General features: G+C 39.6%; 1 protein-coding gene across 1 annotated transcript; it reads right to left on the bottom strand.

Annotated features, from left to right (window-relative positions):
- Positions 1-5,879: 5,879 nt before the first annotated feature.
- MAD2L1 (mitotic arrest deficient 2 like 1) lies at positions 5,880-11,652 on the bottom strand. Its single transcript, XM_082728163.1, has 5 exons — positions 11,354-11,652; positions 10,296-10,442; positions 8,487-8,607; positions 7,409-7,512; positions 5,880-6,710 (listed from the first exon to the last, which is right to left on the bottom strand). The coding sequence occupies exons 1-5, from the start codon at positions 11,424-11,426 to the stop codon at positions 6,538-6,540; spliced, it is 618 nt and encodes a 205-aa protein (XP_082584289.1). The 5' UTR covers positions 11,427-11,652; the 3' UTR covers positions 5,880-6,537.
- Between the last annotated feature and the right edge of the window lie 1,175 nt (positions 11,653-12,827).

The following is a 12,827-nucleotide window of genomic DNA, read 5'->3' as shown; positions in this document are numbered from 1 at the left end:
CATTGATGTCTCAAGGGTCACTCTCTGAGAGAAAGTAGGCAATACATATGGGAGGGTCCCATACATGTCATCCAAACAAAACGGTAACAACAAAAACAAAGAAATACACACATGTATTAAAGATAGAAACCCAACTGTTGCTGGGCACCGTCTGTTCAGAGAATACGGACTTAGAGAAGCTGTGTACTCAACACTGGTGCCGCTGGCTGGCTTGTCATGGGATGAAACCCAACAGTTTCAGGTCCTCCGTTGTCTCCAACGTAGGGAGAGCTACGTTACCTGCCTTGCTCTTTGGCTGAGAACAGCAGTGTCAAATGACATTACCTATTCACTGAACTGGAGGACCAGTTTTGTTTGTGACAACTTCTATAGTGAAGATGCGGTTTCTTTTGTGACTGTTGACCCCTAGGAGACTAGAACTAATTAGAGAGTTGAACTAACTTTGAAGAGGCTAAAGAAGCTACACCCATTTCTGTGAAATCCCAGGACATGGCTGCAGCCTTAGGAACCCAGGCTCTGAGTAAAAGCCTCTGGCTGACACTGAACCAACTGAGAATGAAGTCATTTGGACTTTCTATGGGTTTTTATTTGTGAAGGGATTTAGTCTGAGGGGAAGTTGAGTCATAAAAGAGTTTCATATTGATCAAATTTGGGACATTTTAATGTGGATACAGTCTCTGTGTTCATTTCATAAAGTCTGGTGAGCCACTTTGGATAATGTGACTGGACATATTTTGTCCCAAGAAATAGAAGAGTGAACTTTCAGCTTAGGCTGCTGCATGGAGTTCTGTCTGACTCATAGTGCTTGACAGAGTCTTTTGTGGCAGAAAGCAAGATGCCCTCCAGCAGTTCCAGGACTCCATAGGGAGAAGCAGAGTTTAGGAGTGAGTGCAGCAGCACCGTGAGCATGCTCAGCTCCTTTGAGGGGGGCGGCTGCCCTGTTCCTGCCCCCCACCATGCTGGAACACGATGGGTTACAGCACTGTTCTGCAGCCTTCCATCATGTGTGCGCGGCCGTCACGCCTTGTCTACGTCTGCACCATCCATACAAACATTGAAATGTTTTTCTTTAAGTATTCAGTGTGGACTTCATAATCTTGTGCATGGTAATGTGTTAAAATGTGTTATACATTTTTCCAAATACAGATTAAAATACATGACTAAAATTATTTAAAAAAAAAAAATGCCTGTGAACATGCTACCTACAGCAACTCACGTGACGCCAGTGGAACAAACAGTGTAATATACTAAAAAGTTCAAAAAGCTGGCAAATGTTGGGAGGGATGTACCTTATTCTCCAGGTTTCCTCTCTGATCCTGATGACAGAGGTGGTATTGGGAGAGATATTTTGGGCTCTCCCACCATCCCAAGCAACACAGAAAAGATCTTTCTAAGATTTACAGGAGCTTGGTAAAGTGCTTTCTTATTGTGTCGTTGGCATTCAGCACGCAGGGCTTCTTACTCCCATGTTGGAGTGGGCTTGAGTGAGGATGCCTATAGTTGCCTGGCCATTCCCCAGCTCATTTCCAGAGGTGTAGTAGCAAACCCTGTTTCTGCTTGAGGCCTAAGCCTCACTCCACCCAGCTTGGCTAGGGAAATCCATGATTTGGATGAGAACATACATCTCAACTGCCTTCTGTCTCCTCTATTTCTCGAACTGGTTGAATTCCAACACAGCACATAGTTAGAAAAACAAGCAAAATACTGTGTATATAAACAATTAATGACCGCTTGTTATGGAAAAAGTATTTTTTAAAGGATTAACACAACTTGGTACTTAATATTGTTGAGTTCTCCTTCCCCAACTTGGGGTTACAATCAAGGAGCAGTCTAGTCTTTTTGGCTGAGTCTGTGCACTGGAGCAGGGGCACCCTCCTTTGTTCCCTAATCTCTGAGAAGCGATGAGATATAATAGGAAGAATATTGGCCTTGTGGTCAGGCTGGGGACAGATTCTGGATGTTTAAAGTTGGGCAAATTACCTAGCCTCCCTGAATCTCAGGTTTTACATGGGTAAAACTCTCATTTTAGGGTTGTTATGAGGATCAAAGAAAATGTGTCAGTAAGACTGCCATTCAGAAAGAAATTCAGATCCATGTCTAGGTATCCACTGGGCATGTCCATATCTAGATAGCTTTTAAGAGTTTGGGATCTTTCCCTTGCATGGAAGTGGAGCATGAGTGGTCATGCTTATATTCAGAGGCCTTTTTTAGCACAGATAAAATGCCAAAACAATAAAGATTTTGATCTGATGTGTTCCTTTGTGCAAACAAGCTGCATAGCAAAATGGTGCAGATAAACGCAGATGAAAATGGAATTTATACAAATAAATGAAATTATGTTTCTCTAGTATAAAAATAGATCAAATGGTAAGAGCACAAAAATAGGTGAAATGGTAACATAAACTGACTTGTGTAATCAGAGGGTCAACTCTTGACATTTTTCTCTCTAGGCCTTTTCTAATAGTTTTGTTGCTAAGGCTACAGTGTTTTTGCCAGATTGGAACAGGACTGTCAACTCTAATGAAGATTAAGTAGCTTTCTCAACTAGATTTTTTTTAATAAGCATCAGTTAATACTGCTGGCTTTCAAAGCCATGTTCATGAAGAATGGAAAGATCTTTAAAGATCTGTTCTTAGAAAATGTAGCTAATAAAATTTGAAATTTAGCAGCATTTCTATTCGACAGTTATTCCAATACAAATTTTTATCATGGTTACACTGAACAAAGTAACTTAAAATCTAATTTCATATATTTAATAAAAAAATAAATTATTGGGCACCTGGGTGGCTCAGTGGGTTAAGCCTCTGCCTTCGGCTCAGGTCATGATCTCAGGGTTCTGGGATCGAGTCCCACATCGGGCTCTCTACTCAATGGAGAGCCTGCTTCCTCCTCTCTCTCTCTCTCTCTCTCTGCCTGCCTCTCTGCCTACTTGTGATCTCTCTCTGTCGAATGAATAAATAAAATCTTTAAAAAAAAATAAACAAATTATTTATCTTAGCCAAAAATTAATTCCCTAAAGAGTGACTGAGGTTACTTAATGAACAATTCGTTTGACTGGTGGGAAGTGTTTCACAACTGCTCACAAATGCACTTTATTCTTTGAACAACACAGATAAGTTATAAGATTAAGTCCTGTCTTTGATTCCTATCCTTCATTGGTGAAAGTCATATGAGTGTTAAGTGTAAATACAAATGCACCCAAAGAAACATGGGAGTTTTGTAAAGCACGATAAATGAAAACCATTGGTTCTGGACACTCAATTGCTAAAAGGATGGAAAAGTAAGAGCCATTAAGAAACACGTGAAGAAACACTCCTTTTGATGAGCCTGCTGAGAAGCCCGTGGATCTTCCTTGGTCATGGACAAGAGACCATCTAAACTCTAAAAACTGTGGTGCAATTTGCATGCCTGTTGATCCCGCAATTCTACTTGTGCACTAAAGCATGAGCTTTAAATGAAATAATTCATGTTAAGTGCCTAGCCAATAGCAGAACCTGTTTTCCTCCTCTGATCTCTTTATTATTTTTGTAGCCAGAAACCCCAATGTTAATTTCCAATAAGAAAAGCTGAATATTATCAACTCAAAAGTTCACCTTAATTTGAATAATGCAGCATTAGTGACATCTGGTGGAAAATACAAGTTACAATGTAGCATTATTATAGCTATTCTGTTCCTTCCTTATAATATCATTTTCATCACATTTTCACATAATCTTCCTCCAAACTGTGGGAGGAGTACACTTCCCTTCCACACTGAAGTTTGGTTTAGCCACAAGACTTGCCCCCATCAGTGGAATGTGGGCAAAAATGTCAGTGTGAAAGTATGGAAGCTAAGTTTTAAGAGTCCTGGCTAGCCTTTTCCCCTACAATGGTAGAATGAGACATGTGACCTGCAGATTTGCTAAGGGTAAGACAAGAACCCCACATAACCCACACTTAACAGGAAAAAAAAAATGCTTATGGTTATTCTATGGTTGTTTCCTATGAAGCAAAACCCAACTAATACATGAGATCATTTATACCTCTGTGTAAAATTCCCATGAAGGCTTGACTTCTCTGTCCAATTGATGACACTGCAAGAAGAATCCTGAAGACCAAGTGTGGTTCAGTCCCTTCTATTTCTATTTCAGACCTTGACAGGCCCAATCGGAACATGTTTTCATTCCTCTACCTATGGTAAGCAAAACTGAGTCAGAGTCCAGGCCAGGCCTATCAGACGCTCTTGGAATCTTGGCTTCTCTGGTTTAACATGTTGTGGAAGTAAGTCATGCATGCTTTTTCTCCCTCCCAAATTTTTATTTAAATTCTAGTTAATTAACATATACTGTAATATTGGTGTCAGGAGAATTTAGTGATTCATCACTTACACATAACACCCAGTGCTCATCAGTCATTCACAATTCTTGAACCCGCTGGTTTAAATATCTCCCTAAGGTGAGCTTCAATGTATAGGAAAGAGGGTGAGACAAGTATAGTTGGAGCCATAGGCCAAAGCTTTTCCAACTGAGTTTTACCAATAAAGCTCATAGCTTGGCTCTTATTAAACTTCAATATATTTCCTGATTGATATAAAATGTATACAGGGGAAAAGTCAGTAGAAGTCAGTAATGTTAGAAATCACAAATTAAAAGTGATTAATATTAGAATCATTTAATTTGGTGAATAAAAACATAAATGACAGAAATTTGAGTATTATCAATGATATATTAAGAAAGTTTCTACCAAAAAAAAAAAAAAAAAAAGAAAGTTTCTACCAGTACGCTTTTTGGAGGAAGAACCACATTATTTCTGGTCATTTAGCAGAGGCAGTGTTTCCAAAAGCACCTTGGAATTTCTTTCTAAAAAGAATTTCAAACTTTTATCCTAAAAGTAGTTTCAGGATTTTCAACTCTCTTCATATTTTTACTAACTTTCCATTTCTGCTTTCCTTCTCAACCTAATGTTTCATGTTGAGAGGTTATGAAAAGCCCAGTATTCAGTATTAGTGTCCACTTTGTACTACATCTTATGCTGGAAAACCAGATTCTTGACTACCTAATTCAACATCACTTCCATTTCTGAGAAAGACTTGTGGGTGGACCTCAATTATAGCTTCAATTCTCAAGGAGCTTGAGACAACAACAACAGCATTCATTACACCTATCACCAAATATTGGTACCTACTTGTCTTGTACTGAGAGAAGAATTGCCCTTTATTCTTAACAAGCAGGCAACAGGATCAAAGAGATCAGATTATTCAGGTGAAATAACAAAGACAAATACATATGAGATAAACCTGTGCAGTTACTTTCTGGTAGCTTGCCATGTATTTTCCTCTCCTTCTTATCTCAAACTTCAGAAAAGCCCGGACTCTGTTTCGTTCATCCCATTACTTAGCACATTAACAGTTGCTCACTTTGCAATTCTTGATTGAATGGATACAGGCTAGTGTTTTTACTTGACAGTGAAGATTAATGAGTTAATACATATAAAGAGCTTAGTATAGTGTCTGATACTAAGCACATAATTATTTTAAAATGAGGTAAGATTTAGAACAGAGACTAGAAGAGTCTTTTTAGAAGTTTGCCTTCAACTGACCTTGGAAAAATAAGGAAAAGTAGGCTGGCAATGAGGCTAGGAGTATAGAAAAGTTCTACAGGCCAAGGTATGCTAAAACAAATTAATTCCAAATGACATGTATTATTTTATACAAAGAATGATGCTTATTTTAAGTCCACAGTTATAAGATTAAAGGGGTATAATCAAAGCTTGTTCAATAAATTGAAAGTACCTTCAGACTTTAGTAGGCCCTGGTGGGCCCAATATATTATTTGCTATACTGAATCCATCCTATTTAACTGTGATAATACTACACCAATAGAAAAATATGTTAAGACAAATTTAAAACATACATATTTTAACTTTATTACATCATTATTTAAAGCTTGATTTTGTAAAACATAAAAAAATTCTTAAGAGTTCTGTATCACGGGAATTTAAACAGTGGCAATATACACAGCTTTGTAGGTTCAAGTTATATAAATTAAAATCAAATAATTGGAAATGTTTTCAATATGGAAAATATACAAATGAAATAAATGGCAAAAGTATCCAATAGGAACAATATTTCATTACTTACAGATTATCATTAGATAATTTCAGGATCTAAATAAAGACTGTGAATATTGAGACTTCTTTTGTTGTATTTTATATTGCAGTATCTCTGTAACCTATATTCTGAGTCAAGGTACTTGACCAAAGGCATTTAGCTTTATAGCAATAGTTTTCCATCTACAGTTACCATCTTCAAAGGAATTGACATAACAGTGCTGATGTAATCTGCAAGTTCCCTTTTGAACAATGTGCAATAATTTATGTCAACCCTGTATAAATAAAGTCATACAGGTACCAAAAAATGGAACAATTATACACAGTTCAATAGAAGTTTTCCCACCTAAAAATTAACCAACAAAACAAAATGTATCAACTATAGTTGACTTGGTTTCAGGAAAACCACATCTGAGAATTACAAGTACCATCACTGTCCTTATCTCATCCTCAGTCATTGACAGGAATTTTGTAGGCCACCATACTATTTACTTTGTGGATTGTAGTAGTGAATGAACGAAGACGGACTTCCTCAGAATTGGTAATAAACTGTGGTCCCGACTCTTCCCATTTTTCAGGAACAACCAAATCTTTGTCTGTATAAATCAGTAGATCAAATGAACCTAAATTGGGGATAAGATCATTAAAGTACAATTATTTTTTCAAAACCACAACTGCCCTTCCTGTCTCTTTCACATTTGAACCACCTATAGTGTCAGAAAAGCTAGGTTAGTTCGATCTCTTTACCTAACTGCTTTTCCTCAGTGGAAATTTTAGTACAAAACATACTGTACTCCTTTTAGTTTATTTTATGAAAAACTCGATTTTCTTTTTTTTAAAGAGAAAAACCACTAAAAATATTTGCAGGAAGTGTATCATTAATCATGAGACAGCATGAATCTAAGCCACAGAAAAGATAACAACTTGGTACTGTGATTGCCATATCCCAGTACCCAGAATGGCATATGGCATATTGAAGGTATTCAGGATATATCTGATGAATGAAGGAGTAACTCAGAAAAGACACAATTACAGCTATAAGTCTTAATTATAAACACAGAAATATGTAAAAAATAAAAATAAAAGAAATTACATCAAAATATTCAAGAGTGACTACTGTAGAATACTTTCATTCCTTTCCTTTTTAGCACTTCTAAATAAAATGCAAATAGCATTACTTTAGCTTTACAAGATTTTTCTAATTCACGTAACATGACATTGATAATTAAGAAAAAATTTAATAAAAGCGTTAATTCTTAAAGTAGTAGCTTAGTCTTTTCCACAACAAATTTAAGCCAATGTGAAGTTGTAGAATACTTACAAGAAACTTCCAGCAGTGGCAGAAATGTCACCGTAGCTGTGATCTGTCTGATCACTGAACGGATTTCATCTTGTATAGCTTTCTGAGACTTTTCTCTGGGTGCACTATCAAAGAAACCAAATTAATTAATTCATTTTAACTTTTAATAAGTAATTTAAAACACTGGTAAAATTATTTATCTGATTAAGTGCTTTCAAAATCAAATAAGTAATGCATTCAAATGAGTTTTTTAACATGAATATAAATATATGTCCTTAAGAAACATAGTAGGCACAATATGTATCTCTATTGTTTCATTTACCCTTCCAATGATTTTTTAGGGTTGATCTTAGTATCAGGTCATTAAATAACAGAGGACTAGAAAAGCTGCCAAGTGCTTCAAGTCAAGAAAACTTCAGCATGTCTTAAAGATAACAAGTAGTATTTAAAATACTTAATCAGTATAATCATTTGGCATTTTTAGTAATGCCTAAATGTCTAATATCCTATTGCCTCAAATATGTTAATTATGTATGGAGTTATTTTTATAATTAAACATTTTCTAAAATAGACTAAAGACGACTTCAGGAGCAAACTTCATTACATTATGAGAGACAGTTTACAGGTAAGCATGCCTAGGACAGGCTAGAAATTAGCATATAATGATGGGCATGTCCCATCCAGAGGATCTAAAAATTTCAGTTTAAGAAATGTCTAAGGAAGTTTGTAGCATTAAATGAAATACAGTAAGCTGGGGAAAAGTTTAGGATAATAATTCATGGTTAAAAGTACCTTTCAAAATTCATGAAGTGGCCCACCTAGGATAGATACCATGTGTAGCTGTATGTATAGCACCATAAATAACTGAAGTTTGAAATTTATGGATTTAGCCTATGGGCAATTATGTTAAAACTCCAAGATAGCCATAATTCTTTTGTGAGCTCAATCCTTCTCCACAGGAGATTAAAGATCAAATCTAATATACTTAGAAACAAACGACCTTACATGAAACTAGTTCAATATAATTAGAAATCATTTATAAAAGAAAACAGTTTTGGAAAGAATCTATTAAAGTGGAAGCAATTTACTTCATACTTACCTATCATCTTTCGCAGTCTTGTCACACTCAATATCAAATTGCCACCTTTCAAGGACCTCACCACTTTCAATATTTGAGATGACTACCACCAGTTTCTGAACTGAACACTTGTATAACCAATCTGCAATACATAACAAGGCATCTTTTTTGGTTCACTGCATTACAAAACAACTCTCTTCCCAGGTCTCACTTTCTATCCTCAGCAAATTCCTACCACTAGGTATTTTGGAACTCTGCCAACCTGTACCGAAAACCTGTCCCACAATAACCTAGCTCTGGTTTTCGAATTCTCAATACTTATACCAGATGTATAGTACTGAGTGCTGAAGACAGAGTAGTGAACATGCAGTACACCCTAATCCAAGGGAAGATGCAGGACATTTATTAATTAGCAATTCAAGCAAGAGGAAACAAGGCTTACAGGATAAACTAGTAGAGATGGATCAGTAGATAGATTCAAGAGATTTCATGGTTAAAACTGTTAAGATTTACTGATTACTTATGAGAAAGGAAGGGGAAAGACTCAGGGATAGCTCCCAGCTTTCTGGTTTATAACATTAGTTGGATGGTTGATCCATTCACTGAGAAATAGACTGCAAACTGGAGAGGATGCTTAAGTTTTTAAGATTTTAAGTAATCTCCACACCCGACATGGGTCTGGAACTTATAACCCCAATATCAAGAGTTGCATGCTCCACTGACTGAGCCAGCCAGAAGCCCCTTAAGGTTAGTTTTCAAGTATCACTGAAATAGCCACGTGAAGCTATCAAGGGAGCCACTAAATCTATGAGCACAATAGAACTGGGCTGGATGTATGCTTGTGAGTCAACTACACAAAGGCTGTTGCTGAAGCTATATACATGTCATAGATCATCTAGAGAGAGATTATAGTAAGAAAAGGGCCTCAGGATGAGGCCTGAATTAATCTTGGAAATTGGGATAGTATGCTCAGGAGTCTGCAGGTTTTTTTTTTTAAGACATAAAAACAATTTTATAATATTTAGGGCTTGTGGGCCACCTAGGTCTCTGTTGCAGAGTCTTAAGAAAAAAAGAGCCCTTTAATAATCTGAAAACATTTTTAGTTTGCAGGCAGTACAAAAATAGGCCACTTGCTGGATATGGGCTGTCAGCTTTGCTTACCCTTTGACATATCAACTTTTTCTCAATTTAGCTCTGAAAAGGAGACTGGGTAGCAACTTAAGGATTGGGATGCGTGGACATTTTTTTCTTTTAAAACTGAAGACAGATGAAACCAATGAAAATAACTCAAAACAAAGAAGTCAAAAATACCAGAGAACTGAAGTCCTTAAAAAGGCAAGAGGGATGGAGATTCAAATATACTGAACAATTTGCCTAAGAAGAGTAATTCCTCATTTTAACTAAAATAAAAGGGCGAAATTGTAAAGGAATGTCTGCATACACCTGAGGTGAAATATCCTCAGTGCAGTCTTTTTTTTTTTAAAGATTTTATTATTTGACACAGAGAGAGAGAGATAGAGAGAGAGAGATATCAAAAGTAGGCAGAGAGGCAGGCAGAGAGAGAGGAGGAAGCAGACTCCCTGCTCAATCCCAGGACCCTGAGATCATGACTTGAGCCAAAGGCAGAGGCTTAACCCAATGCAGTATGGGAAGGGTGGACTTTCTTTCAATTTATGTATTATCTGTTTCCTTCCCATTAAGAATCACTGTATTTGGGATTGTAGCGTTTTACACCTTTGTACAGAGCTGAAAAATGACCACCAAGATGCTAGAAAAAACACAGTCCTAAAAGGCCTGCAAAACTCAAAATGGTTTTCAACAATTAAATACCTTTCAGTTGTTCCACCACATTATTTAGGTATTTTATGAGCTCAGGATCAGTTGTTACAAGCAAGGTGAGTCCATATTTCTGCACTCTAGTAAAGGTTTCAGATGGATATATGCCACGCTGATACAAAATGCTGTTGATGCCAAAGGCTGAAAACAACAGGAATGTTAAAGAAAAGTCATTATCACATTGTCACTCTGGAAAATAAAATACTTTCAGATGTGGCTGCCGTTTCATTAATGGTATAAAACTGTAAATGCCTAAACATGTGTTTGGGGGCATCTTGTTGAAAGCACAGTAGGTAAAAGGTGGCATTAAACATCCTTAAAATCTTGCTTCTAAGTAAGAGAATATGATACCTACATTTCTGTGGCAATAAAAGAAAAACCTCAAAATGCATTTATCTACTGTCGAAGTAGTACTACAGCTCACTGTAATCCAAGTCCCACTTCAGATTATGGGGTTCGAGGGGGTCACAATAGGCTTCTGCATCTGAGTTAGCAACTAATTAACTGCTCCCTCCAATGCTCTCAGCAAGCTTTCCTCTTTACCCCGCCTTTCTCCTCACAAGTCCTGCCAGAGTCTATCTGAAGGTACAAGTGGCCTAGTCCAAAACAGCGTTTCCTAAATCTCCATCACCTCCAATACCGGAATCAAAACGCGGCTGAGGGGTTGTCAAAAATATAAATGGGCCCCACCCGGCTGTACTCCGCCTTAAGTCGCGGAGGCCGGGGTTGGGGGCGGTGGTGGGAAGTGCGGAGGCTCTGCAGTTTAAAGCGACGCTGCAGGTGGAGGGGCTATGCCGCGAGGCAGGCCTCAGCTGCACCTAGGCCTCCTGCTCCACCATTAGCAACGCGTCCGGGGGCGGCGCCTGCATACGCTTCTTCCTAGATTCTCCCGCCAGGCAGGAGGCGGAGGCAGACAGAGCTTAACGGGAGGCATCTCGGGGGCCCCCCACCCCCCACCGCTTCCCCCCCCGCCTCCGTGGCAGAGCCACGGGCCTACCCGGCGGCCTGGTCTCAGTTCTCCCCGCCCTCCGGCCTGCGCGAGGAGAACTTACAGAAGAACTCAGCTACGATTTCGGCGCTCCCGCGCAGGGTAATGCCTTGCTCCCGGGAAAGCTGCAGCGCCATGGCCGGTCCTACAGGCGAAGGAGTGAGCTTCCACCCGGCAGAGAGCGGCAGCAGAGATGTACACACCAATTCCCCGCCACTCGTTTCAAAAGTAACGACGCAGCGCGCCGTCGGGCCCTCCGCGCAGGCGCGACGAGCCTCTAGGCGCCGCCCCACGCGGCGGGTCCTGCAGGTCCTCTGTGCGCCTGACAGAGCAGGCCCCTCACGCAGGCGCAGTGGGTGGGCGTGTTCACGGCGTTCCTGGTCGTCCCGCTCCGGAGAGTCCTGCTTGAGCACTTAAGAGTTGTGGTCTGGTAGACGACGCTGTGGGAAGGAGACGCGGAAACCTGACTTTAGTGGCCGCTCCGTAAGCGTGCGGAGTGAGCGACCAGGGAGCCCAATTTGTTTGTTTCAAAGCTGTTTTCAAAGTGATACAAACTGTCCGTCAGCTGCATCTTAAGTGGCCTCAGTGATCCCTAGCCGGCGATTGAAACTTGCTAGATGCTTTGGGAGTCAGTCAAGAAGCCGCGTGCGCGGTAGCCAAGCCACCGCTTTAGAGGGCCTGATTACTGTATGGGAGCGCGGCTTTTCTTGAGAAATTGAGTTATGCTTAAAGGGACGAGCCGCGGCGCTTTTTTGTCCTGTGTCGGTCCTGGTCTCAGCCTTTTCCCCCTCAGTCCCGCAGTGAGGCAGTCTGGAGCGGCAGGGGCTGCAAAGGGCAGTCAGACTTGTGCGGGGTGTACCCCGCGCACGCTGCACCCACAGAGGCCGATCAGGAATAAGTTCACCTCATACAAAAGACCCACGTATACTGAAGGGCTTTTCAGGGAATTTTGACTCTCAAACTCAATGACTTCATGTTAGGATGGGAAGTACTAAAGCGCACCATTAATGTTCACGTCAGTTGTGAAACAATTTTATTCTTAAAGCAGTTAGAAAAATTATTTGTAAAATGACGTCTCAGACACTGTGTACCACACACATTATGCTATTTAGTTATATGAGAAACGCCTTCGTGTCTTATTTTTCTATTACTGCATAACATTCCCACAAATTAATGGTTCAGCGCCCTTTTATTATCTCAGCCGTGTAGATCAGGAGCTGTTCTGATCCCGCTGAGTGCTCTGCGTTGAGTCTCACAAGGGTGAAGTAAAGGTGTCTGCAAGTGGAATCTCATCTAAAATCTGGGGTTGTGTTCCAAGCCCGTTGGTTGCTGGCAGGATTAATGTCCTTGTTTCTTGGACTGAGGTTCTCAGTTTGCTAGTTGTTGGCCGGAAGCAAATCTTGTGCGTTTGCCAGGTAGTTCTTCCACAGGCCTTCTCATACTTCCGGTCCCACGACTTCGTGGAGATCCCTTTTAAGGCTTCGTCTAATTAGGTTAGACCTTGTCAGATAATTTCCCCTTTGATGAATTTAATCTGG

This window comes from Mustela nivalis, assembly GCF_964662115.1.
Source record: "Mustela nivalis genome assembly, chromosome: 4".
In the NCBI taxonomy this organism is placed as follows: Eukaryota; Metazoa; Chordata; class Mammalia; order Carnivora; family Mustelidae; genus Mustela; species Mustela nivalis.
The sequence above is the reverse complement of the archived record's forward strand: the minus strand, read 5'-3'. Positions and strand labels throughout refer to the sequence as shown.

Coding starts and splice junctions, on each gene's coding strand:
- MAD2L1 (XM_082728163.1), bottom strand. CDS start 11,426: ATGGCGCTGCAGCTTTCCCGGGAGCAAGGCATTACCCTGCGCGGGAGC. Junction 10,443..11,353: donor AATCGTAGCTGAGTTCTTCT/GTAAGTTCTCCT, acceptor TGTTGTTTTCAG/CCTTTGGCATCAACAGCATT. Junction 8,608..10,295: donor TGTGGTGGAACAACTGAAAG/GTATTTAATTGT, acceptor TATGTATTGCAG/ATTGGTTATACAAGTGTTCA.